At 41.6% G+C, this 26,640-nt stretch overlaps 1 protein-coding gene across 2 annotated transcripts in view; it reads left to right on the top strand.

The window, feature by feature from the left end:
• The window catches only part of trpc3 (transient receptor potential cation channel subfamily C member 3), a 103,561-nt gene that overhangs the window by 16,239 nt on the left and 60,682 nt on the right, over nucleotides 1–26,640 (top strand). Inside the window, exons 2-5 of one of the 2 annotated variants that reach the window (XM_033017089.1) lie at nucleotides 2,390–3,167; nucleotides 16,041–16,094; nucleotides 19,692–19,880; nucleotides 22,465–22,629. In XM_033017089.1, the coding sequence (XP_032872980.1) occupies nucleotides 2,390–3,167; nucleotides 16,041–16,094; nucleotides 19,692–19,880; nucleotides 22,465–22,629 (1,186 nt within the window). The remainder of the gene's footprint in view (nucleotides 1–2,389; nucleotides 3,168–16,040; nucleotides 16,095–19,691; nucleotides 19,881–22,464; nucleotides 22,630–26,640) is intronic. The other variant, XM_033017153.1, reaches the window with a different exon arrangement.

Here is a 26,640-nt window from a genome sequence, read left to right on the forward strand (position 1 = left end):
GTAACCAGAGTGGTGCAATCTCTGAAACATATATGTGAATGTGAATGAATGCTACTTAATTGTGTTGATGTTCAGACCATTGCCAAAACCTGGTGTTGGGAGGTGGGATTAAGTAATGCTTTTGAAGAATATATGATGCCGTTAGACTTCCTGCAATACTAAGTCTCTATCTTCAGTGTGTGAATCATCATATTTACCTTTCATGCCATTGTGGGGAAGAAAGCCTTTCTCTTCCTTTCCAAAGATTCACTTTGGAAAATCGGGGTACTCAGTCTAACCTAAATTCTGCCATCACTTCCAGCTAACTTCTTAGGCTTTAATCATGTTTTACATCACAGATTGCAGCCGCAAACTACTATCTTCTAAGAAGCATGGATTTAATGAGTATGAACAAGCTTCAACATACGAGAAACCCATGGTTCTGCATGAAAGCCAGGGACCGTGCTGGCTTGTGTCTGAAGCTCCGATTTATCATGGCGCCCAAGTTTCTTGCATCAAATTTCTCCCAGTTTCATTCATTAAGAAAACCAAATAAAATTAGCATTAGATTGATCACAGGGAAAATTAAATGTTACATGGAGGCAAGTCATGTAGGTTTCCTTAAAGAGGGTATATATGATGTGCTGCCATCACCGCAGAAGCTCAAACAATGGGTAGGTGGGGACCCAGTGTGTCCCCTGTGTTCAGAGGTGGCAACGTTGAGGCATATTTTGTCAGGATGTAGGGCTAGTCTTTCTCAGGGTCGGTATACTTGGTGGCATAACCAGGTCTTTAAGTGTATAGCTGCAGCAATTGAGAGGAGGAGATTCAGAAGGCATCAGGACTGAGAGTGCAGCGATTTATTTGTCCGTGAGGGAGAGAAAGGTAGAGGGGTAAAGTCTTCAGATGGGTATGAGTCAGGCAATGACGGGGGCCAATGATTGGCAGATGCAGGTAGATTTGGGAGGAAAGCTTATTAGCCCGCACAAAATAATGAGTACTAGTTTGAGGCCTGATATAATGTTATGGTCAGTAATGCCCTTGTCCCACTTAGGAAACCTGAATGGAAACCTCTGGAGACTTTGCGCCCCACCCAAGGTTTCCGTGCGGTTCCCGGAGGTTTTTGTCAGTCTCCCTACCTGCTTCCACTACCTGCAACCTCCGGCAACCACCTGCAACCTCCGGGAACCGCACGGAAACTTTCAAGTCAAGTCAAGTGAGTTTATTGTCATGTGTCCCTAATAGGACAATGAAATTCTTGCTTTGCTTCAGCACACAGAACATAGTAGGCATTTACTACAAAACAGATCAGTGTGTCCATATACCATAATATAAATATATACACACATGAATAAATAAACTGATAAAGTGTAAATAACAGATAATGGGTGGGGCGCAAAGTCTCCAGAGGTTTCCGTTCAGGTTTCCTAAGTGGGTCAGGGGCATTAGTCAGCGGATAGTGTATTCTATAGAACAGACCGTGCCTTGGGTGAACTTAGTGGGTGAGGCTTATGAAAAAAAAAGCTTAGATACGTAGAGTTGGAGAGCAGAAGTTGAATAGAGAGGATAGAGAGCAATAGTGCGTCTGATAGAGGTGGGATGTCGAGGTTTCATAACGCTACCGACCACATCGCTATTTGGAGAGCTTGGAATTCGCAGACAGAGTTTGCGTCGGGCCATGAAGAAGATATCAGAGGCAGCAGAGCAAGGCTGTTGGTGAACTTTTTTTTGGAGAAGAAATAGTCAGTTGGGGCAGAAAGGAAATGTTTAACGTGCGGTATGTGTACTGTATTTCTTTGCAAGTGTTTTCTGTGCAAATGAATCCTGGTTTTATGTAAGGTTGATATTTGTGGTGTTATGAGTTTAACGATGTGTTAGAATAAGTGGAAGACAGGTTGCAAATGTTTAGCATTCGTTATAGTGAATTAAAAGTCTGTAGTTTCCTTTATTTAGTAGATACTGGTAGCAAAGGTGGCGAGAGCAGGTATTTGGGGGGGGAGGGGGGGGGGGGGGGTTGTGCTGGGATGCCAGAACTACTGGCCATCCCAAGATGTCATGGGGTGAACAAAACACCAGTGAAGGGAGGTGCCCACTTGATAACCCCAATGATATACTTACATCTACATGATTTTTTTAATGTGCTTGTTAACATGTAGGCAGCTAATTATTGTATGTTGAGTTAGTTATTGTCCTTAGCATAAGTTTGTATAATCAGTTTAGATAGTACTTTGGCTGTGGGCTTGGGTTTTCTTGATTGAGCACTTATCCTGGTGTTATAGGACAAGTACTTTATGTTTTAATTGTAATTGAACAATTTCATGTTATAAATGCAGCCTTTGTGAATTGAGCAGCATCGATTGCAGAAATGCTTCACATATTACTTTGGTTTATTGTTCTCTCTCTTTCCCAGGCAAGGTGTCAATAACCCATCGGTGATGCAGCGGAGAATGACGGTGCTCAGGGAGAAAGGAAGGAGACAGGCTGTCCGTGGACCAACATTCATGTTCAATGACAGGGGAACAAGTTTAACGCCAGAAGAGGAACGATTTTTGGATGCAGCTGAATATGGGAACATACCTGTTGTCCGGAGAATGCTGGAGGAGGACAAGTCACTCAATGTCAATTGTGTTGATTACATGGGTCAAAATGCCCTCCAACTCGCAGTTGGAAATGAACATTTGGAAGTAACAGAACTTCTTCTGAAGAGGGATAACTTGGCTCGCATCGGAGATGCATTGTTACTTGCTATCAGTAAGGGTTACATACGAATAGTGGAAGCAATTTTGAATCACTCTGGATTTGAGCCCAGTAACCGTCTGACCCTTAGCCCATGTGAACAAGAATTGCAGGATGATGATTTTTATGCCTACGATGAAGACGGCACCAGATTTTCTCCAGACATCACCCCAATCATACTGGCAGCTCACTGCCAGAAATATGAAGTGGTGCACATGTTGCTCATGAAGGGAGCACGGATTGAGAAACCCCATGATTATTTCTGTAAATGTAATGATTGTGCGGAGAAGCAAAAGCATGATTCCTTTAACCACTCCAGATCCCGGATCAATGCATATAAAGGATTAGCAAGCCCTGCCTATCTGTCCTTGTCCAGTGAGGATCCAGTACATACTGCACTGGAGCTGAGTAATGAACTGGCCAAGTTGGCAAACATTGAAAAAGAATTTAAGGTAAGCCTTATGAGGTCTTAAGTATATATCTAAACAGGCATATTTTACCTCAATTGTATAAAATCTGCAATGATTAAATACGTGAATAGAAACATTGAGATAATTAACCCGTTTGACTGCCAAAAGATCTTGAGAAAATGAGTTCCACTGGAACAGTTTTTCTCATCCATCATCTCATGCATTGGGATACTATAGTGAACAGTATGCTGCCATTGCCTGCTCAATGCAAAGTATTTTGTACGTGAGTCAATATGAAATTTGTTGCATAATTCAGTTATGTCCTGATCTGAACAGTGCCTCATGAAAAACTGCCCAGTGCAGGAAGTCCTTTAACACCTTCATAACCTTGTATCACCTGTTTTCCAGGGTCAATCTACATTTAAAAAGTGACCACATCATTATTAGACAGCTTGAGAATTTTAAGAATATACTAGACCAAGTTGGGTCTGCTCCCACAACACAGCCGTTCCCTACCCGTAGCCCCCACGGGAGACGTGGTCCTCCAACTCAAGCGGCTCAGGAATCAGCAGTGCGGCTGTTTTTAAATGGCGTCTTTGAAGCGAGATGCGGGCGCCAGCAGCCATTATGGTCGCTGGCCAGCAGGAGGCGACAAAATGAGTGAGTGGGGGTGCGGGGGGGGTGGGGGGAGAAGGATTTTATTAAAAATGTGTACATAAACACGACAAAATTTAATGAGGAGTGGATACTTGGAATGAAAAGTGAAATCTCTACCGAAATGGAAAAAAACTCGGCATTTCTGGGTCGGGTGTTGGCGTAGCAACGAATCAAAGGCAGGCAGCCACAAGTCAGAAACACACACAGCCACACAGCCAGACACACACAGAGTTTTAAATATAGATAGATGTAGGGGGATTGCCTATACTAAACTAGGAGAAATTATTTGAAATCTGCCCTTTTTGGATTCTATTGCAAGATTCCAGGTAATAAACCACACTTTAGCAAATCTGTTTAACACCCCAAAAATAAAGGGGAGGTCATTGAAGACTGAGGTGAGAAAAAAACGTTTTCACCCAGAGAGTTGTGAATTTACGGAATTCACTGCCGCAGATGGCAGTGGAGGCCAAGTCACTGGATGGATTTAAGAGAGAGTTAGATAGTGCTCTAGGGGCTAGTGGAGTCAAGGGATATAGGGAGAAGGCAGGCACGGGTTATTTATAGGGGACGATCAGCCATGCTCACAATGAATGGCGGTGCTGGCTCGAAGGGCCGAATGGCCTCTTCCTGCACCTATTTTCTAAGTTTCTATGTTTCTATCTATAGTTACCATAACCTCGGACAATGATTTTCTGTATTAAGGAGACACAAGGAACTGCAGATACTGATATCGAGCAAAATGCAAAGTGTTGGATTATCTCAGTGGGTCATGGAGCTACTGAAGAGGGAATGGACAGATGATGATTCAGGCTGGAACTCTTCAGACTGATTGTGGTGAAGGAGAATGCTGGAAAATAGAGGTGTGGCCAGGACAAAAGCAGATGGATGAAGTGACAAAGGCTTGAGGTGAAAAGGAGACAAAAGAGCTTTTTTGTAGAGAAGAGGAGACGTAAAGCCAGATGGAGAGATATAGGTGGAAGGGGACAGGGGAAATGGGGAAGAAGGAGATAAAAGGAATAAATGATGGGAATGGGAGATGAGTGTATGAAAGAGGGGAAAGGAGCAAGGTGACAAGGGATGGGGGGGAGGGGGGAGATGGGGGGGAGAAATGGATGCACTCTGGGATGGTGTGGGGTGAGAAGACAGGAAAGAGAAATGAGGTGGGGGAATTTTACTTGAAATTGGAGAATTCAATGTTCATACTGTTGGGTTGTAGGCTACCCAATATGAGGAGCTGTTCCTCCAGTTTGCATGTGGCCACATTCTGGCAATGGAGGAGGCCATGGACTGAAAGGGAAATGGGAGGGGTAGTTAAAATGGTGACGCAGCAGGCCTTGGCAGACAGAACACAAGTGTTCGGTCAAACGATCGGCAAGCCTATACTTGGTCTTGCTGATGTAAAGGAGGCTACATTGGGCCATCCTGCTTCCTGTGATTTTACTCTATCCCATTCTCCCACATTCCCTGTTTTCATTGCTTCTATTCTGATTATCGCACTTACATCATCAACACTTCTGAGATGTCTTTTCTGCTGCTTTCTACTTCCTGCCATCAACAGATGCATCATCCCCTCCCATTCAGCTTTTTACAGGGATTGTTCCCTTCATGATTCATTGGTCTACCTTTCCATCCCCACTAACATCCCCCTTTTCAATTCCCAACAAATGCCAAGAATGCAACATCAATGCTATTATCTCTCCTCTTTCCATCATCTTGGAACCAAAACACTCCTTCCAGTGGAAGCCACGATTCATTTCCATTTCTTCCAATTTAGTGAGAGCATTCAGTGCTCAGGATGTGGACTCTATGTTGTAGAAGCCAATTGTAGCTTCACACCTTGCAGAATATTTCCATTCATTCCCTGAATTTCCAGTTGCTCATGTCTTTAATTCTTCAACCTTCTCCAACTCTGACCTCTCTATCTTTCGCCTCTTGTTCTGTTCTAGCAGAGCTCGATGAAAGCACAAGGGACTAAACATCAGTAACGTTTTATGTGACCTCTTACCGAAAGTCTTTTAGGGTTCATTAACCATTATGGAGCTCAAGAAGATGCACCATTCTCAAAGTATGCTAATATATTTGCCGAATAACATTTTCTATTATCATAAAAACAATGGATGATATATTAAATCTCCTCCATCTATTTCCATAATAACAGTTTCCAGCATTTCCCAGTGACGAGCATTAAGCTGATTGGCATAGTTTTTCTGCCTCCTGTCTTCTTTCTTGTTTGAATGGGAGTGTTACAATTGTGATTTTCTGATCAGTTGGGTCTTCAATTTGCCTGGAAGACCCTTCCCTTGAGTGCTGGGAATACAGTCCATATCTAGGGGACTTGTCAACCTTCAGTCCCAGTAGGTCACGGGCACTTTGTTATTATTATGCAATTATTATTTTAACTTCTTCCCCTCCTTTTCCCCTCTGATTTTCTACTAACATTGAAATGCTTTTGATGTATTCTACCATGGAAATGGATGCAAAATATGATGAAATTAGTTATTTTTCCATCACATACCTTTCCTATCACACATATACAAATTAAAAGGACTGAATTAGACGATTTTCACTGGAAAAGGAGTGACATAAAGTATGATGTACTGTAAATTTCACATTTACACACACAAACACATAGAAACACAAACACACACGCATCAGTTTCCAATATATTTATAGTATAAAGGTCTAGACAGCATGTATTATTCACCTCATAGGCAAAAGTTTAAGAGGAAATGGGGACAATACTATCGCACATCTACAGTGGCTTGCAAAAGTATTCATACCCCTTGAACTTTTCCACATTTTGTCACGTTACAACCACAAACGTAAATGTATTTTATTGGGATTTTATGTGATAGACCAACACAAAGTGGCGCATAATTGTGAAGTGGAAGGAAAATGATACATGGTTTTCAAATTTTTTTACAAATAAAAAACTGAAAAGTGTGGCGTGCAAAAGTATTCAGCCCCCTTTACTCTGATACCCCTAAATAAAATCCAGTGCAACCAATTGCCTTCAGAAGTCACCTAATTAGCAAATAGAGTCCACTTGTGTGTAATCTAATCTCAGTATAAATACAGCTGTTCTGTGAAGGCCTCAGAGCTTTGTTAGAGAACATTAGTGAACAAACAGCATCATGAAGCCCAAGGAACACACCAAACAGGTCAGGGATAAAGTTGTGGAGAAGTTTAAAGCAGGGTTAGGTTATAAAAAAATATCCCAAGCTTTGAACATCTCACGGAGCACTGTTCAATCCATCATCCGAAAATGGAAAGAGTATGGCACAACTGCAAACCTACCAAGACATGGCCGTCCACCTAAACTGACAGGCCGGGCAAGGAGAGCATTGATCAGAGAAGCAGCCATGGTAACTCTGGAGGAGCTGCAGAGATCCACAGCTCAGGTGGGAGAATCTGTCCACAGGACAACTATTAGTCGTGCACTCCACAAATCGGGCCTTTATGGAAGAGTGGCAAGAAGAAAGCCATTGTTGAAAAAAAGCCATAAGAAGTCCCGTTTGCAGTTTGCTACAATTGTGGTTATAACGTGACAAAATGTGGAAAAGTTCAAGGGGTATGAATACTTTTGCAAGCCACTGTATATATGTGTGTGTGCATATATTACTAAAATTCTCATCTTGTTTGTTTGTATGCATGTTCCTGAAACTACACCAAAACGGTACACAACAGCACTACAATTTTAGACCCACCTTACTCACCATTGTCCGGCAGTGTACATTAGTCAAGATTCCTTCAGATTGATGTTATATTTTAGAAGTTATTGACATTTAAAACTTAAATAACTTAAAACAGTGCCCCCACTTGCCAGCCACACCTGCGCAGTTGGGGGAGGCCCGTCATCCCCACGCATGGTGCAGTGGGCCCGGTATCCGTGCCTGCACAGTAGGGCCCTTTGCCGATTTTCAGATCTCCATTTTCTTTCCTTTCGCCTCTACTTGCCTGGCCTCACAACAGGGACCCAACGGCTCCACGGATAAGTTTTGTTCCATTTTACAAACACCACCACGGGTCCTCTCTTCACTTTATTAACTTTAAGTTAATTTCTGCCGTCAATGCCACAACTTTGAATGCGGCAGTCGTGCCTGCGCAGTGCAGGTCCGTCAGCCGCACATGCGCAGTTTGGTGAAATATTGCGTTGGGGAAACGGGACCCAACGGGTCCGCACTTGGTCTGGTTCTTTTCAAAAGTATTTAAATTTATTCTGTTCAATATTCAGAGATTAAATCTCACTCCCAAAATACCATCAGTTTAAGCCGAACCTTGAATATTGCATTAAAAGGAGATCGCTAAGGAGAATCATAATTCCTAAAACATCTGTCTATCAAAACTGAAACCATCACTCACCAGTGATTGAAAATGGATGAAAAGAAATCTGAAATAAAATCAAAACATAAAGCTGCAGATATAAAGCATAACTGCCTGTGTGGGAATGCGTTAATCGCCAGTTTGGGTTTTTTGAGCCTGATAACCTGTAATCTGAGAATTGTAATCTGTAATCTGTAATTGCTGTACATTAAAATATTACCTCACAATATATTACAAAAAATATAGAAAATAAGCAAATAGTCACATCCATACATTAATATGCCTTAAAAGGTATAAAAATCAGAATTAAAAAACATGAAACTTCAAACCGAAAGTTGAAAATGGTTCTTAAATCTTATATAAAATAAAGAATTGGGAAGAGAGTTAAACAGAAAGCTGATGTTCATCTGTTTTCTCCACTGTTCAAGGTAAATTTCATTCTGATAATGTATAGAAATAGAGAAGTAGTACTGAATCCACATAGAATATTTGCACCAGTGGACCATGTATAGTTTGGAATCCGTATTGAAGGAAGCATGTAAGTAGAAGGTGAACAACTGCAAAATAAAATACACAGTTCCTCTAAAGAAGGATCTCGACACGAAACGTCACCCATTCCTTCTCTCCAGAGATACTGCCTGTCCCGCTGAGTTACTCTAGCTTTTTGTGTCTATCCTCTAACTCATGCAGCCTGTTGTGAGAAAGGCAAATCCAGAGCAAGACCTAAGAATCTCAGATTGTTTTTAGATGAGCAGATGAGACCACTAGGTGATTAAAGTTTATTTCAAATTATGAAAGGTTAGAGTGAAGTAGGCAGAAACAAATAATTTCTCGTGGTTTAACTGTCTGTCAGATTCACAATTAAATGAAAAGGGTGTAGGAAAAACAGCAAATCAAATATTTTTACACAGTAATTTATTTTATGGTAATTCTAGTGAGGCTACAGAATGAACTAGTGGGGTGAATTTCTGATAAAGCAATTTGAAGAATTTATTTAACTCTTAAGAAAGGGTGTAGGCACATTGATAATTAAAACAAGTAACCTTTAGATTATACCAGGGACAGCAGATGTTGGTTACAAAAAAAGACACGGAGTGCTGGAGTAACTCAATGGGTCGGGCAAATATGCTGCCTGACCTGCTGATTCTAGCACTTTGTGACAAATTTAGACAACACAACTTAAATGTGATGTACTTCAAAATTTAGTAGAGGTAGGTTTGGATCTTTATGCTAAATTTATTTGCCTTTGTTAGGACTTTAAAATGTGTAAACAGATATATACTGTTGTTATCAATGTCAGCACCATAGAAACATAGATCATGGCTGATCATCTAAAATCAGTGTTCAAGAAGGAACTGCAGATGCTGGAAGATCGAAGGTACACAAAAATGCTGGAGAAACTCAGCTGCTGCACCCGCTGAGTATCTAAAATCAGTGCCCTGTTCCTGCTTTTTCCCCTTATCCCTTCATTCCTTGTTTAAGAAGGAACTGCAGATGCTGGAAAATTGAAGATAGACAAATGTGCTGGAGAAACTCAGCAGGTGCAGCAGCATCTATGGAGCGAAGGAAATAGGCAACGTTTCCTTCTTTATGAAACGTTGCCTATTTCCTTCGCTCCATAGATGCTGCTGCACCCGCTGAGTTTCTCCAGCACTTTTGTCTACCTTCCCTTGATTCCTTTAGCCCTAAGAGCTAAATCTAACTCTCTCTTGAAAACGTCCAGTGAATTGGCCTCCACTGCCTTCTGTGGAAGAGAATTCCACAGATTGACAACTCTCTAGGTGAAGAAGATTTTCCTCATCTCAATCCTAAATGGCCTACCCCTTATTCTTAAGCTGTGACTCCTGGTTCTGGACTCCCCCACCATTGGGAACATGTTTCCTGCATCTAGCCTGCCGAATCCTTTAAGAATGTTATATGTTTCTATAAGAATCCCTCTCATCCTTCTAAATTCCTGTGAATACAAGCCCAGTCAGCTCATTCTTTTATCATATGCTATCCCGGGAATTAACCTGGTGAACCTACGCTGCACTCCCTCAATAGCAATAATGTCCTTCCTCAAATTATGAATTGCACACAACACTCCAGGTGCGGTCTCACCAGGGACCCTGTACAACTGCAGTCTGACCTCCTTACTCCTAAACTCAAATCCTCTCACAATGCAGGCCAACATGCCATTAGCTTTCTTCACTGCCTGCTGTACCTGCATGCTTACTTTCAGTGACTGATGTACAAGCACCATCATCATCGGCGGTCACTCGAAAAGAGTATGACTGTCCTCTCCTCTCCATAGGGTCGTCTACTTGTGGGTCTGCAGATGTCTGTAGAGGCCAATCCGCGATCCACACACCTTGGTGCAATGTGGGCACTGGCGGTGGTTGGTAGTCGTCGAGCCCCCTTCTCTCTCTCCTTTCGGTGCTGTTGCTTTGTCTCTGCAACACGGCGTAGTTCCATTTTGTGACGTGCAGCTCCTTCCTGCACGGATTTTCTCCAGGAGCGCCTGTCCAGTGCAATGTGCACCCAGTTGCTCGATGTGATGTGGAATTACTTCAGACTGATCTTGATGTTGTCCTTGAAGCGTTTCTTTGGCCCGCCGGGGGCTCGTCGACCTTCCTTCAATTGAGAGTACAGGATCTGTTTAGGGAGACATGTGTTGGACCAGTGGACGACATGGCCAGTCCATCGAAGTTGGTGTTGCATTATTGTGGTGGTGATGCTGGTCATGTTGGCTTCCTCCAAAACGCTGATGTTGGTGTGTTTGTCCTCCCAGTTGATCCTCAGAATCTTTCGTAAGGATCTTTGTTGGTATTGTTCCAGGGCTCTCAGGTGCCTGCTGTAGGTGGTCCATGACTCGGCTCCATGCAACAGGGTGGAGAGGACAACGGCTCTGTAGACCAGCAGTTCTGTTTGAGCCTTTATGGTCTTGATCTTCAAAGACTCTTTTCCTGAGTCTGGCGTAGGTTCCGCTGGCACAACTCAGGCGATGGTTGACCACAGAGTCGATGTCAGCTTTTGAGGAAAGAATGCTGCCAAGGTAGGGGAAGTGGTCAACGTTCTCAAGTGTGGTGTCATCCACTTTTATAGTGGGCTGGGTAGACGGCTGGTTGGGTGGAGGTTGATGTAGGACCTGGGTCTTCTCGATATTTAAGGCTAGGCCCATGGCTCTGTATGCCTTGACAAAGGCATTCAGGATGCCCTGGAGGTCTTCTGCAGAGTGTGCTGCAATGGCGCAGTCGTCCGTGTACTGAAGCTCCATGATGGCGGTGTTACTGACTTTGGCTCTTGGCCTTCAACCTATTAAGGTTGAAGAGCCCACCTTCAGTTCTGTAGAGGATTGGGATCCCATGTGGCAGCTCTTCACCAATGAGGTGAAGTATGGCAGCAATGAAGATGACAAACAGGGTGGGTGCGATGATGCATCACTGTTTGACCCTCGTTTCACAGTGAAGGGCTCGGACTCAGAGCCACAGTTGCTGAGCACTGTGACCGACATGCCATCATGTAGAACCCTCAATATTCTGATGTACTTGTCCTGACAACTGTACCTTGATAGTATGCTCCAAAGAGCCTGGCGGTCTACCGAGTCAATAGCCTTTATCAGATCTATGAAGGCCATGTACAAAGGCTGCCTTTGTTCACAGCATTTTTTCTGGAGTTGGCGTGCTGTGAATATCATGTCTGCTGTACCTCTGGATGGACGGAAGCCGCACTGTGATTCTGCGAGTACCTCCTCAGACAGTGGTAGAAGTCGGATTGAGAGGACACGAGCAAGGACTTTGCCTGTTGTTGACAGGAACGAGATGCCCCTCGAGTTTCCACATTCAGCCTTGTCCACCTTCATAAAAATGGTCACTATCAGAGCATCCCTGAGTTCTGAGGGAAGTTCTTCTTTTTCCCAGACCTTGAGGAGTAGCGCGTGGATGTGGTACAGAAGCTCCGGTCCACCTTCCTATAAGATCTCAGCTGGGATCCCATCTGGACCGGTGGCCTTGATGTTCTTAAGGCTCTTGATGGCACCTTGAACCTCTGTCATAGTGGGAGGTTCATCCATGTCTTCTCTGGGGGATGCGGTGGGTAATGTCTGGTTCAGTTGTGCTGTCATGGTTGCCCCTCCCCTTTTCCTAATCTGACACGTCTGAAGAAGGCTCTCGACCCGAAACGTCACCCATTCCTTCTCTCCAGTAATGCTGCCTGTCCCGCTGAGTTACTCCAGCTTTTTGTGTCTATCTTCAGTTTAAACCAGCATCTGCAGTTCCTTCTTACATCATTCAGATAATAATCTGCCTTCATGTTCTTGCCACCAAAGTGGATAAACTCACATTTATCCACATTATACTGCATCTGCCCACTCATCCAACCTATCCAAGTCAGCCTGCAGCCTCATAGCATCCTCATCGCAGTTCACACTGCCACCCATCTTTGTGTCATTTGCTTGGAGATGGCACATTTAATTCCCTCGTCTAAATCGCTAATATGTATTGTATGCAACTGGGGTCCCAGCACCGAGCCTTGTGGCACCCCACTAGTCACTGCCTGCCATTCTGAAAAGGACGCATTAATTCCTACTCTTTGCTTCCTGTCTGCCAACCAGTTCTCTATCCATGCCAATGCCCTACCCCCAAACCAGGTGCTCTAATTTTGTACACTAATCTCTTTGTGGGATCTTGTCAAAGGCTTTTTGAAAGTCCAGATACACCACATCTACTGACTCTCTCTTATCCATTCTACTTGTTACATCCTCAAAATATTCCAGAAGATTAGTCAAGCATGATTTCCCCTTCAGAAATACATACTGACTTTGACCAATCCTGTCACTGCTTTCCAAATGCACTGCTATAACATCTTTAATAATGGACTTGAGCATCTACCCCACTACCGATGTAAGACTAACTGGTCTATAATTCCCTGTTTTCTCTCTCCCTCCTTTCTTAAAAAGTGGAGTTACATTGGCTACCCTCCAGGCCACAGGAACTGAGTCGAGAGAACATTGGAAAATGATCACGATTTCTAGGGTCACCTCCTTGAGTACTCTGGGATGCAGACCAGAAAGCCCTGGGGATTTATCTGCCTTCAATCCCAACAGTTTTCCTAACACCATTTCCTGACTAATGTGGATTCCCTCCAGTTCCTCCCTCCCACTAGATCCTCGGTCCCCTAGTATTTCTGGGAGATTGTGTCTTCTTTAGTGAAGACAGAACCACAATACTCATTTAACTGTTCTGCCATTTCCTTCTTTCCCATTATAAATTCACCTGTCTCTGATTATAAGGGATCTACATTTGTCTTCACTAATCTTTTCTTTTTTACATATCTAAAAAAGCTTTTACAGTCAGTATTTATATTCCCCGCAAGCTTCCTTTCATGCTCTTTTCCTTCGCCCCTCTTAATTAACCCCTTTGTCCTCCTCTGTTCAGTTCTAAATTTCTCCCTGCTTGGCTGCTTCCTCTGGCCAATTTATATGCCTCTTCCTTGGATTTAACCCAATCCTTTATTTCCCTCGTAAGCCACGGTTGATCCGCCTTCCCCGTTTTATTTTTTCACATCAACAATAGATAACCTTATGATAGGTTACTGAAGTCTTATCGAACTAAATTATTTTAACTTTAAAATTGAAAGCCTTTAAAATGTCATTGCAGGAAATATGTTTAATGCACCATTGGTGCGCAATTGTGTACAGGATTGATCACAATTAGCAGTTGGTAGATTGCATTGGCTCGAACAACGCTGGTGTTATGTCAGTCAGCACATTTGGTACCTGTCCTGTTAGGTTAGCCACTGTGTATGTTGCTAACACACCATTACAGCCAAGAAAATGAGGTCTGCACAGCAGGAAGGAACCATTACTCTGCTATTTAAAGACTTCAGTGACTATTTGCAGGTTTGCCGGAGGCCAAGTTGACGGAAAGCTCTTCGCTGACATTCCATCCAAATCTTCCTTTTCATTTTCTCCATTCACCGGTTCAATCTTCCTATCCATGAGCTGCCGCTGGCTATGAAAACAGGGAAAGAAAGTAATTAAATGAGATTTTGCAAATACACTTGGCAAGACTTCTTCATTAGTCATTTTCCTGGGCTTCCAAGCCACTCTGACCCAATGCAACCACCCACCTGCGTTTTCTACCCCAACCCCCTTCCATATTTCAAGGCCTGTGGTAATGTTCCAGAAATGAATAGACAACCAATTAAAGGAAACGTAAATCAAAGAAAATTGGTGTAGGACAGGAATCTGTTTAAATAATTTATATTGTAACAATTAGTTGTTAATTAGCCATATAACCATATAACAATTACAGCACGGAAACAGGCCAACTCGGCCCTTCTAGTCCGTGCCGAACACTTATTCTCCCCTAGTCCCATCTACCTGCACTCAGACCATAACCCTCCATTCCTTTCCCGTCCATATAACTATCCAATTTATTTTTAAATGATAAAATCGAACCTGCCTTCACCACCTCCACTAGAAGCTCATTCCACACAGCTACCACTCTCTGATAAAGAAGTTCCCCCTCATGTTACCCCTAAACTTCTGTCCCTTAATTCTCAAGTCATGTCCTCTTGTTTGAATCTTCCCTACTCTCAATGGGAAAAGCTTATCCACGTCAACTCTGTCTATCCCTCTCATCATTTTAAAGACCTCTATCAAGTCCCCCCCCTTTGCTTATCAAAAATCAAATTGGTGTAGTTGGTTAATAGTTTGAAACTGATTGCCATTCAGATGTTTTGTTCGCACCCTGTGCCTATTTTGTGGAGGATCAGTGATGGTTTTGGTCCTGGATCCATCATCGAAAATGTCAATAGTGCTTCAGTGAAGGAAAGGAAAGTAGCCAGGAATGAGCCATGTCTATGAAGTTGGGGGAAAGATGGTAGGAGGCCCTTCTGGGTTCTGTAGATTACAATGGAGATCGTAATCAGTGTATCAGAATGAGTGGTGGAAACGACTGGAGAGACAGAACGAGAGGCATGGGCACTGATCAAAACTTTGGGGCTAGTGCAGGTGTGATTGGAGGTTGAGAACACCCATGGGGGGGGGGAGCGAGGGGGGGGGGTGGAGGGGAGGGGGGGAGGGGAGAGGGGGGCTGAAAGATGGAATTTAAGTATGGAACTTGTCTTAGTGAGGTTTCATTTCAGTACCTCACAAATAAAACTCACTTGTCTTGGGAGTGGTCGGTGATGGTCCCCACAGAACAAAGTTGACTAATTTCACCAACAGTGCTTCAAAAGGAACATTGCAGAGGAAGTAACATCATTTTAACATATCTGATGCTAGGAAAAGAGCAATTGAATTTCTGAGTGATGCAAAACTTCCCAGAAATGATTGGTGTCAACTATCGATCCTTCCAGGTGCTTTTTAAATTATGTGATTCTGAAATAGTGTTATATGATCGAATTTCCAAATGGTTCACTGTTGCAGCCTATCTAGAGGTCAATATTTGGTTGACGTTCCTTCCTGTTTAATTTAATCAAAGTGACAAAGTTAACAGGGCAAATGAGTATATAAAACCGCAGCCTGGCAACTCAGCATGGCAGATTTCTGGCACTCTTTATTCCTTGATGTGTGATTTACTTTCCCCCACAAATACAGACAAATGTAGATCAGCCGCTCTGATTTATCTATTAATGTCCTGAGATTGAAGCCAACCTTTAAAAAGCAGCGTTCCAATTCTAATCTAATTACAGATTTTCTCTTTCAGTTTTTCTTGGTGATACTTAACATTTGATGTCATCACGATATTTTAAATTTATTTTCTTGCTGTTCTGCCAGTATGTTATGGTAATCATGTTCTCAAATCTTCTTGGAAGGATCAAGGAGCCAACTGAATTGAACAACAAAAATAATGATAAAATTAAACCAACGATTAACATTGTCAGCTCACCTGTACCGTGCCATTCGGCTGCCATTGGGATCTTAAAGCCTCTCCATTATTTGTTTTCTAGCTTAAAAACAAGAAAATTGAATTGGCAAAAGGCCCACACAAGGTGACATCATCGGTGAGCGTTACTTTTTTTGTAGTTATATTTTTCTCCATTCTCTCTTTTTAGTTTACTCTATGCCATAATCCATAATTCATGCCAAAGGTTATAGAGATGCTATAGTCCCATATTCTTGACTAACCGAATACAAGAAAATAACTTCACTTGTTACATTGCTGTTCTATATTACTCTAGATGTTTTTGCTTATTCTCTTCTTCCTCTCTGGTTTTCCTAAGCACATTACTCTGCTGATCAATATGAAGATTAAATTATCAGCTCCTATCCTTGAACTGGGTAATACATGAAAATAATGTCCATCCTCTTGAATATTTCCTCTTTCTCAGTGAAGTGCTGGGTTCCAAGCCACTAATTTGCTTACCATTCAGAACTCATTAAGATCAGCTTAATGAATTGTTAAGAACAATTAAGAATGTCCTCAGACATTTGAAGGTATATAAATCTCACAAGCCAGGTAAAATATCTCCAAGGACACTGAGATGCTAGAGAATACATTGCAGGAGTCTTGGCTGAGATATATGAATGATCATTAGATACAGGTGAGGTGTCAGAAGACTGGAGGGTGGCTAACGTTGTGCCTCTATTTCACAAGGCAGCAATGAAAAACTAGGGAACTAAAGACCAGCAAGCCTAACATTTGTGGTGAGAAAGTTAGTGGAGAAGATTCCGAGGGATAAGATCAGTGGCAGACTGGCCAGGATGTCAGCTTGCCCGATGGCAAGTGGGCCCCTGATGAAGTGATAGCAAGTGATGGCAATTGGGCCCCTGTTAAATGATGGCATTGTAGTTGTGGGTGGGCCCCCTTTGTCTCCTGGCAACCAATATTTTTAGACCCAGTCCGCCACTGGATAAGATCCTCATGCAATTGAATCCTGGAAGAGCAAGTTCACTGGATACAGAATTGGTATCATGATAAGAAGCAGAAGGTAGTGGTGGACTGCGACTAGTTGTGTGCCTCTGGGATCGATACTGGGCCCATTGCTGTTTGTCATCTATCTCCACAATTTGGATGAGAATGTACAAGGCATGAATAGTAAGTTTGCAGATGACACTAAAATAGATAGTATCGTGGACAGTGAAGATGGCTATCAAGAATTGCAGTGGGATCTTGGTCAGCTGGCAAGTGGGCCAAGCATTGGCAAATGTAGTTTAATTCAGGTATGAGGTGTTGCATTCTGGAAAGTAAAACCAGGGCAGGACCTTCATAGTGAACAGTAGAGCAGAGAGATACATGTGTTCAAAAGGGAACTGCAGATTCCTCCCTTTTTCCTTTCTTTCCCCACCCCCCATCAGTCTGAAGAAGGGTTTCGGCCCGAAACGTCGCCTATTTCCTTCGCTCCATAGATGCTGCTGCACCCGCTGAGTTCCTCCAGCAATTTTGTGTACCTTAGAGAGATACATGTACTGACTGTACTGTAGATAGGGCTGTTAAGAATAGTGGAGTCAGGGGATATGGGGAGAAGGCAGGAATGGGGTACTGATTGGGGATGATCAGCCATGATCACATTGAATGGCTCGAAGGGCCAAATGGCCTACTCCTGCACCTATTGTCTATTGTCTATAGACTGGCTTCACAGGTGGGTAGGGTAAATAAGGCTTTTGGCATGCTGGCCTTCATCAGTCAGAGAATGGAGTTTAGCAGTTGGGACATAATGTTACAGTTGTACAATACATTGGTGAGCCTGTATTTGGAATATTGCGTCCAATTTTGGTCAACCTCTCCCTATAGCTCAGACCCTCCAACCCTGGCAACATCCTTGTAAATCTTCTCTGTGCCCTTTCCAGCTTGACAACATCTTTCCTGTAACACAATGCCCAAAACTGAACACAATACTCTAAATGCAGCCTCACCAACATCTTATACAACTGCAACATGACCTCCCAACTTCTGACTGTGATTAATGAAGGCCAATGTGCCATACACCTTTTTGACCACCCTATCTACCTGCGACTCCACCTTTGTCATTGTCGGTGAATAATGTTGCAATTTAATGGTCTTGACTTAATTCAAAACATTGAATTGAGAGTTTGCTCTGCAGTACCCATGTTATTAATTATTCAATATTCTGATATTAAAAAGAGTGGTCTGAACAAAAATAGATATCAAGATAATGGAATGGATGAAAAAGAAAATTAAATTTGCATTCACATTAAGTTTGCGGATATTCTGCCTCATAGTCCTAATTATTACTTATCCACAGGATTCCCATTCCTGGAGTGTTGAACATGCAATGAGCTCATGGGATTCAGGTTCTTATACCCAGAAAACGAGATTACAATAGGGTATGTTATGCTATAGCCATTAAAGGCGAGTTTGGAGTGTGGGAGGAAATCGGAACACCTGGAGAAAACCTACATGATCACAGGGAGAACATGCACACTCTGTACAGACAGTACCCATAGTCAGGATCGAACCTGGGCCACTGGTGCTGTAAGACAGCAACTCTACCGCTGCACCACTGTGCCACCCAATGACACCCCAGGCCATTACCTCTATCTACAAGCCACATGACACTTCTCATGATGAAGCACTACTACCCTGGATCAGTACAGTTCAGTTAATTCTCCAGAACAAAGCAAGAGCTTAGACTAGCAATCCATCCACTACAACAAACGTTCACTCCTTGCACTATTGCCACTCTGATCATCTACAACATGCAATGCAGTTACTTGCCAAACTGGTCCAACTGAACTTCAGAATCCATTGTTTTTATGTCATATATTCCCTTCCAACTTGTACAACACTGTGATGTGGAAGAATATCTTGATCCCTTCATCATTACTGGATGTAAATCCTGAAACTCCCAACCAAACAACAGCGTGGAAGTAGTTTTACTACTGTCGGGGTTCACGAACATGACTCCACAAGACAGACACTCTCAAGAGCAATTACAGGTGGGCAATAAGATTACCACTTCTACCAAACTCTGATAAATGAATAAATAAATAGATTAGATTCCTTTATTTGTTATTCAGACCTTTTGTCTGAACGAAATTTCATTGCGTGCAGCCATACATACAATAATAACTCACAAAACACACAATAAACACAAATTAACATCCACCACAGTGAGTTCACCAGGCACCTCCTCACTGTGATGGAGGCAAAAGTCTTAAAGTCACTGTCTCTTCCCTCCTTATTCTCCCTCTGCGCTGAGGCGATCCAGGCCCTTGTGCCCTTTCCAGCTTGACAACATCTTTCCTGCTCCTATACTCAAATCCTTTTGCTATGAATGCTAACATACCATTCGCTTTCTTCTTTCTTATCTTCTAGTATATTGACCATTTCAGCTTAGATTTTAAAGAAATACTGGAAAAAGAGAGAAATATTTCCCTGGAATGCTAAGCATAATTTTTTGTATGAATTGACACTTGAGCATTTTGTGCTTCCAATTTTGAGGCTTCTTCTCTCTTCACAACTTGTACGGGGATTGTGGCATGGAGGAAATAAAAGAGCGAATAATTATTTTTCAAAAATAAGAGAGAAAATATAACTTTGAAACAAATTTGCTTTTTTGCACTCTATTGACCGAATACTCACGTGATTTATAAAACCAGTTTCTTGAGCAATACCATTTTATATTGTACTCCCATAGAATGACTACCGCAGGCTATCTATGCAATGCAAAGACTTTGTCGTTGGTGTTCTTGACCTGTGCCGAGACAGTGAGGAGGTTGAAGCTATTTTGAATGGTGATGTTGACGCTGAAAAAGATGACGGATACCACTGTCAAAGAGCAGGTTTGACCCGCGTCAAACTCGCCATTAAATATGAAGTCAAAAAGGTACAATTTCCTTTCGTGTCTTACCACTTTAGTTACACTTAGCTCTGATCTTATATCCAAACATTTTAGTTTGTTCCAGATAAAATTGCAATGAGTTTCAATGAGATGACTGCATAGTTTTGACACTCAAGTGCTTAGAATTGACAGAGACTGGTGAAAATCAGGGCTAGGTATCCTTGCCTCCCTGCTGACTTCTCATTGTCAGGGATGAAGGTCCTAGAAGAGTTACACATGAGCGATAGGGAAAGTCAGGGTTTTGAGTGGCTGCAATGTACTCTGTGAGAGTCCCTCTGGTCTCTAAAATAAAGTTTTAGGTCTCTGTTAATATCTCTTTTGCCAAGAGATTATGGAGAGACATGTCGAGAAAGCAAACGCGGTTCCAACTAGAGGGAGAACCGGTGCAGTAGCTTATTCACACCCTGCTTAAAACTGTGTTAAAGCCCACTTGACATAAGGTGCTCTGAATTTGTACGGGTACTTGAAACTCTTACCAGCTATAGCGGCCAGACTAATCTACCTGGAAAACCCTATGGGGTAATATTGTGAAGAGCTAAGATCTGAGTCAGTATATAGCCTGCTTGAATTTAACTTTCCCAGTATTGATATTTCACTGGACTGATAGACATAACATTATCCACACAATGTGGAATAGCAGTAAACACAGGGTGTCTATCTAAAATTACTGTGTCCACAATTTTCACAGCAGCGATTTATTTAATAAATAATAAATTAAAAACTTTGATAATCCATAAAGGAACTGCAGTTTTAAAGCAGGCTCACAATGCAGTATCAAGTTTACAGTGTCCAAGATAAATTCTTACTTTGATTGAAACCATCCTCTGCCTGATACTAAATGTTGACCTATGCCATTTATCCCTGAACCTTTGATACTAGTATTCAAAGGGGTCTAAGTGCTGCCACCGTATTCCGGCAATATCCTCCAAGAGATTGGTGATGTTGGTAGGTGAGGCATCACTTCCAGCATCTGGTATTTGCTCCACAGCATGAAACCTGTTATCCTTTCTGAGAATGCCACTATCTGTGTGTATGGATGTTCATAGGACTCTGTAGAAAGAGTAGAGCAGTGGGATTACTCTATCGTAGAGCAATTACAGAGGTTTGACCTCCTTCTGTGTTGTCTCATTCAATATCAACTCATGTGTATTTGCTTCTCAGTTGAGGAATGAACAACCAACATGCTTTATTTATTTATTGACTGCATGTTGACACCATTGGCAAAGTTGCGATTTATTGCCCAAGTCTAAATGTCCTCTGAAATTGGCAATTTTCTGTTGGAGGTTTAGAGAATGGAGTCATACCCTGGGTAAGGGTGGACGTTTTTGTTTTGCAAAGGGCCTTAGTGACAATCCAGTGGTTTTTATATGACACTAACTGAACCCACCTATTTTTTTAATGCGTTAATTTAACTACTTGGTTTTAAATTCCTGATCTGCCATAGCAGAATTTGAGCTCATATTTCTATATCAAGTAACTAAATCACTTTGCAACTTGATTTAGATCTAAACTCTATCAGGTACCTTTATCACTTATCACTAGGTTCAGTTTTCAGGGTCTATAAATGTGTCAAATTTATATGATTCTGGATGCTATTTTCATACAAATGGATGGAACCCGAGTGGCGTATGGCACTGATAACCTCACCAGTAGACTGTAAGGGGAGTGCTGCAGGGTACTCAATGGAACAGTAACTTTTCACAATTTTTAAAGATATATTTTGTGCTTATCTCGCATGGCAGTGACTTGGATCAGTGTCTCCTCTCTCCCATCCTCAACAAACCCCAACCACAAAGGACTTTTGTTAAAAATCTGACAATTTCCCGCTATTTATAACCACAGTACCTCTGAAGTAGAAAATCCCTTCAGTTTTTAAACTAAATATCAGTAAACCCTTAAAGGACAGCTTCTGCATACCCTCCCTTTCTCTCCCTAGCCTCTATGATTGGACAACTAGGACAACTAAAGGGCCTGTCCCACTTACGTGACCTTGGCACGCAAATTAGGCGAGCTCGTGGTTGCGTTGAGCCGAGATGGTCCCGCGAAGGTTGGACGCGATTAGACAAGGAGGTAAAGGTTAGCCCTCAGGGCAGAAATGAAAGGACATTCTATTAAACAGATTACATTCTGTTCTTCCAGTTCAAATGCACTTTGAGGCTTATCATGTTTCCAGTGGAAAGGATACACTGAACTTCTTTAGCTATGACTATTTTTACGCTGGCTGATGGGGAGCTGGTGCAAGCAGGTGGTTTCATGGACTTCCACAGCTTTTTTATCGATGGGGATTCACCACTATATTCTTCTGGACATTAACCCAACATTGAGAGTTAGTCTCCACTTCCCAGTCCTGTCTAGAACAGGCTTTCTGACTCAGAGGAAAGAATGACATCAGTAAAGTAAAGCCACAGTTACATTGACAATTGTTCTGTTATTTCTTTGCAACAGAAGCATCCATGTAAGTAAAATGCATTAGAACAGAAGAGTATTGGAATAAAGAAAAATAATATTTTACCTGTCAACCCATATGTTGGTGGTGTTATTTTAACCAATAATTATGTGTTCCTTCCAGTTTGTAGCCCACCCAAATTGCCAGCAGCAACTGCTTACAATATGGTATGAAAACCTCTCAGGATTACGGGAACAAACCATCACAATGAAATGCCTTGTGGTGCTCATTATTTCATTTGGACTCCCATTTCTTGCAATTGGCTATTGGATTGCACCATGTAGCAAGGTATGCAGTGTTGTCATTGTGAAATTATTTTGAAAAGGCCTTTGATAAAATTCTGAAAGGCTAGAGTGCATGGGATTCAGAGAGAGCGAGGTAACTGGATACAGAATTGTCTTCATGCTTGGAAGAAGAGGGTGGAGTTGAATGGTTGAATTTTTAGACTGGAATTGTAATTGTAATAGATTTCTTTTCAGCCAAATATGAAAACAAAACAAGTATGTAAATCATATACGAGGAATTTGATTTGCCATACAGTCATTCCAAAAAAACAACAAAACATGCAACCGCATAAACATTTAACATAAATATCCATCGCAGCGGCTCCACCACATTCCTCACTGTGATGGAAGGCAATAACGTCTTGTGTTATTTCCTCCTTTTTCTCCCGCGGTCGGGGGAGTCGAACCATCTGCAGTTTGGGCGATTGAAGCTCCCGTGATCGGGGTGATCGAAGCTCCTGCGGCCTGGAGCTCCCTGAGCCGATCCCTAACCAGGGATCGCAAACTCCACGGTTAAGTCCGCAGGCTCCCGCAGCTGGAGCTTCCGAGGTCGATCCCTGGCAAAGAGCCGCTAGCTCCGAGATGTTAAATCCACAGGCTCCCGCAGTTGGAGGTCCCAAGGTCGATCCCCAGCAAGAGGCCGCCAGCTCCACGATGTTAGGCCGCAGTGCAGACAGAGATACAAAGTCGCATCTCGGTCGAGGAAAGAGATTAAAAAAGTATCCTTCACCCCTTCACCCCCCACATAATACAAAACTAAAGATACACTGAAATAACATTTAACTACAGACTAGAAAACAACAAAGAGAGAAAGGGACAAGACAGACTGTTAGCGAGGCAGCCATTGTACGGCACCACCTGGTGACCAATGTGAGCCTCAGGGGTCAGTGCAGGCAAGAACTAGAAGGCATGGGTTTAAGGTGAGATGAAAAAGAGTAAGAGGAACTTGAGGGGCAAAATCAGTTCACTCTCAATGAATTGCCAGATAAATGCATTCAGCTCAACTTAATATATCTGATGTCCCACAGCGTAATTTCAAAGTCTAATTCTTTACAAAAATTGTGATAAATGTACATTACTTGCATCATTTCACAAATGCCAACGTGATACTGTAGGTCACAATAGACTTTAATTACAGTTTTCAATCTTTGAACAACAACTGCACACGATGATTAAGATGATTTCAAGAGTTGTCACTTTTCATTCTATTTTCCTCAAATGTAGCTGTAGAAACATATAGCTTGAAACTCAATTCTTTCATTTCAAATTTGATCCTGAGGCCTGCTTTTTGCCTTTTATACTATCAGACGCTGCTCATTTTACACTATTATTAAATAAATTAAGTGTCATTTGAAACTACTAAAGTTTAGAAATGGTGCCAATATTGGAAAGGAATTAAATCAATCACTGAAGAATCCAAATACACGTAAAAGGCATCAAACAGCACATTAATGTCATTTATAGCAAATTCAGTTGTGCATTCATAACCCACCTGAAGCTTTGGCACAGCGTAATGAAGATCAATTCAACTTGCTTCATCAAGTTAGCAGCATCGATCCTTCTAATGATTGGTTCTCATCTACGTTTTATACTTAATCCATTCTCCAACCACCATCCACACCAAAGCTGTAGGTCTCTCAGACTTTCCCATCTCGATCTTGGACCTTGTCCCCCACACCCATGATATTTCAATCCCATTCTCCAGTCTCCATCCCAGACAGAAGCTCCAACTCATCCGACCTTTCCCAGGCTCCAAAATATGACGCAAGATGCCTGGCATTCTGGAGTTTAAATGTGATGATGAAACTAGAAGGTGAAAGGACTTTGTCTATGGAAGATTTGCTAAGGTTATTCAGTATTTAGTGATAGTTTCAGAAACAACAAAGTCTCCACATACTGGACATCGGTTAACATTTTGCACATCAACAGCTTAGCACATCTTTTGAGATTTGGAACAAAGTCAAGGCTGAAGTATTTGTAATTTATATCTGAAAAAAATCATTTTACCATGTCACTGGTTTTTCTGAATTTTCTTGTTTCTTGTACAGTAACATAAATAATATTTAAAATATGTTTTCCTCTGACTCGTACGTTGAAAAAAAATGATGGATGTCTGTTAGGGAGCTCTAACAGAAAATTCTAATCAGAAATTCCATTGACAATATGCTGCTGTGTTGAGAAATATAGCTATCATTGTTGATACAGTATAATACATTGACAGCCAAATGTGAGGTAATAGATTGAACTGCAGCGAGAGCAATCAAGAACCTCAACGTATTAATGTGTGTCATGGATTTACAGGGTCATGTTTTAATGTTAGTGGGTCAAGTCAAAACAATTTTTTTATATGACAGATTTGAACCTTGTAAGGTAAGAAAAGCTGAAAATAAGGAGACTAATGCAGACAAAGACAGATAAATCACTTTCCAGGACTGAATTAATTTTATGCACTAATATGTCATCAATTTGGTTGATGGATTTGGACAACTTATCAAACTATACTCTTGTTATGATTGGTATTTTATACCTCAGCTGAGAAATAGACTACAACATCTCTTGACATTATTACAGCTTTATCATCTGCTCCTATGGTGCTTCCAGCACAATCGTCACAAGTTACAGTAATTTGGGGATGCAATACTTGGCCTGAGGATGTGAATTGTGTTGGACTGTTTTTGTTTCTACTTTAATAATACAAGGAATGATTATTCTTCAAATTTTAAAATAACTTTGCTTTTGAAAAAAAAATCTCGATTAGACATTACCAGAGGGTGGTTCTCAAACTAATGGAGTATTTGATTTCTTTGAATTAATGTTTTTTTTAAATAAGGAAAAATGCTCATCATTCTTTATTTTGCAAAATCTTGTGGTTATAGAGTGATACAATGTGGAAACGGACCCTTCTTGCCCACATCGTCCTACATGTCCCAGCTACACTAGTCCCACCTGCCTGCGTTTGGTCCATATCCCTCCAAACCTGTCCTATCCATGTACCTGTTTTGTTTCCAGTATTGTTTCCTCAAATTTCTGGTCTGGTTTTAAATCTTGATTAATTTCTGTTTAAATTGATTAAAAGGAGCAACAAATATCAAGATTAACACAAAAACAGGTGATATGTTTACAAAGCTATTGGAATATTACCTATAAACAAAGAATTTACAACTGCTAGGTGAAACGCTTTGTACAGAAATTCATCCCTGGTCAGTACCTTTTTTTTTAACAAACTTTATTTTGGACTCTAGGTCCAGACAAGGGGCAACATTACATAATAATACATTGCATATAAACACATAAATATTTACTTCATTGGAACTTAATTACAACAAGCTGATGTAACATGCTTGGAGTGGGAATGATTTTTTTTAGGCATTTTATCCTTAAAAAGGGGTGCAGAAAGAATGTTACCTTTCTCATTAGTTCAGCAAGCAAGAGGGCATTTAACTTCATTTTTTTCAAAATACAATGCATTTTGGGAAATAACAAAAATTATTGATCCTTGAAAGTTTTTAAAATGAGAGATGATGAAAGAAAGCATCGCAAGAAGATCAGCTGACACTATCCACATGTGACCAGAGTGATCATTCACCCACCATCAGTCTCTGCGGAACTTAGCATATGTTAGCAAAAGCTAACACAAGCAACTGTAGTGCTGAGGTATTTGCTGTGTGGAGGTTCCTTACAATGATGGCACCATTAATTGTGATCAGAGTTGCCGCTGCTCTTGGTTTTGCTACCCAGTCGTCTTTAGATTAGCATTCCAGTAATGAATAGCTAATTTGTGGCCTGTAGATATCTCAGGAGATGATTCATAAACACACCTCCAAGAGCAACTCTTCTGTACTGCATTTACTCCTTGACACTATGCACAATGATTCACCATGAAAAACCACATCCACGTATTAGCTACATTTTCCAAAAATATGTTGGTTTGAAAATGTTATGCTCATATCAATGATTACAGATCAATTCTTCATTAAGAAAGCAAAGTAAAACAATATAATTAATTTGAATTTTA

This window comes from Amblyraja radiata, chromosome 1, assembly GCF_010909765.2.
Source record: "Amblyraja radiata isolate CabotCenter1 chromosome 1, sAmbRad1.1.pri, whole genome shotgun sequence".
NCBI lineage: Eukaryota > Metazoa > Chordata > Chondrichthyes > Rajiformes > Rajidae > Amblyraja > Amblyraja radiata.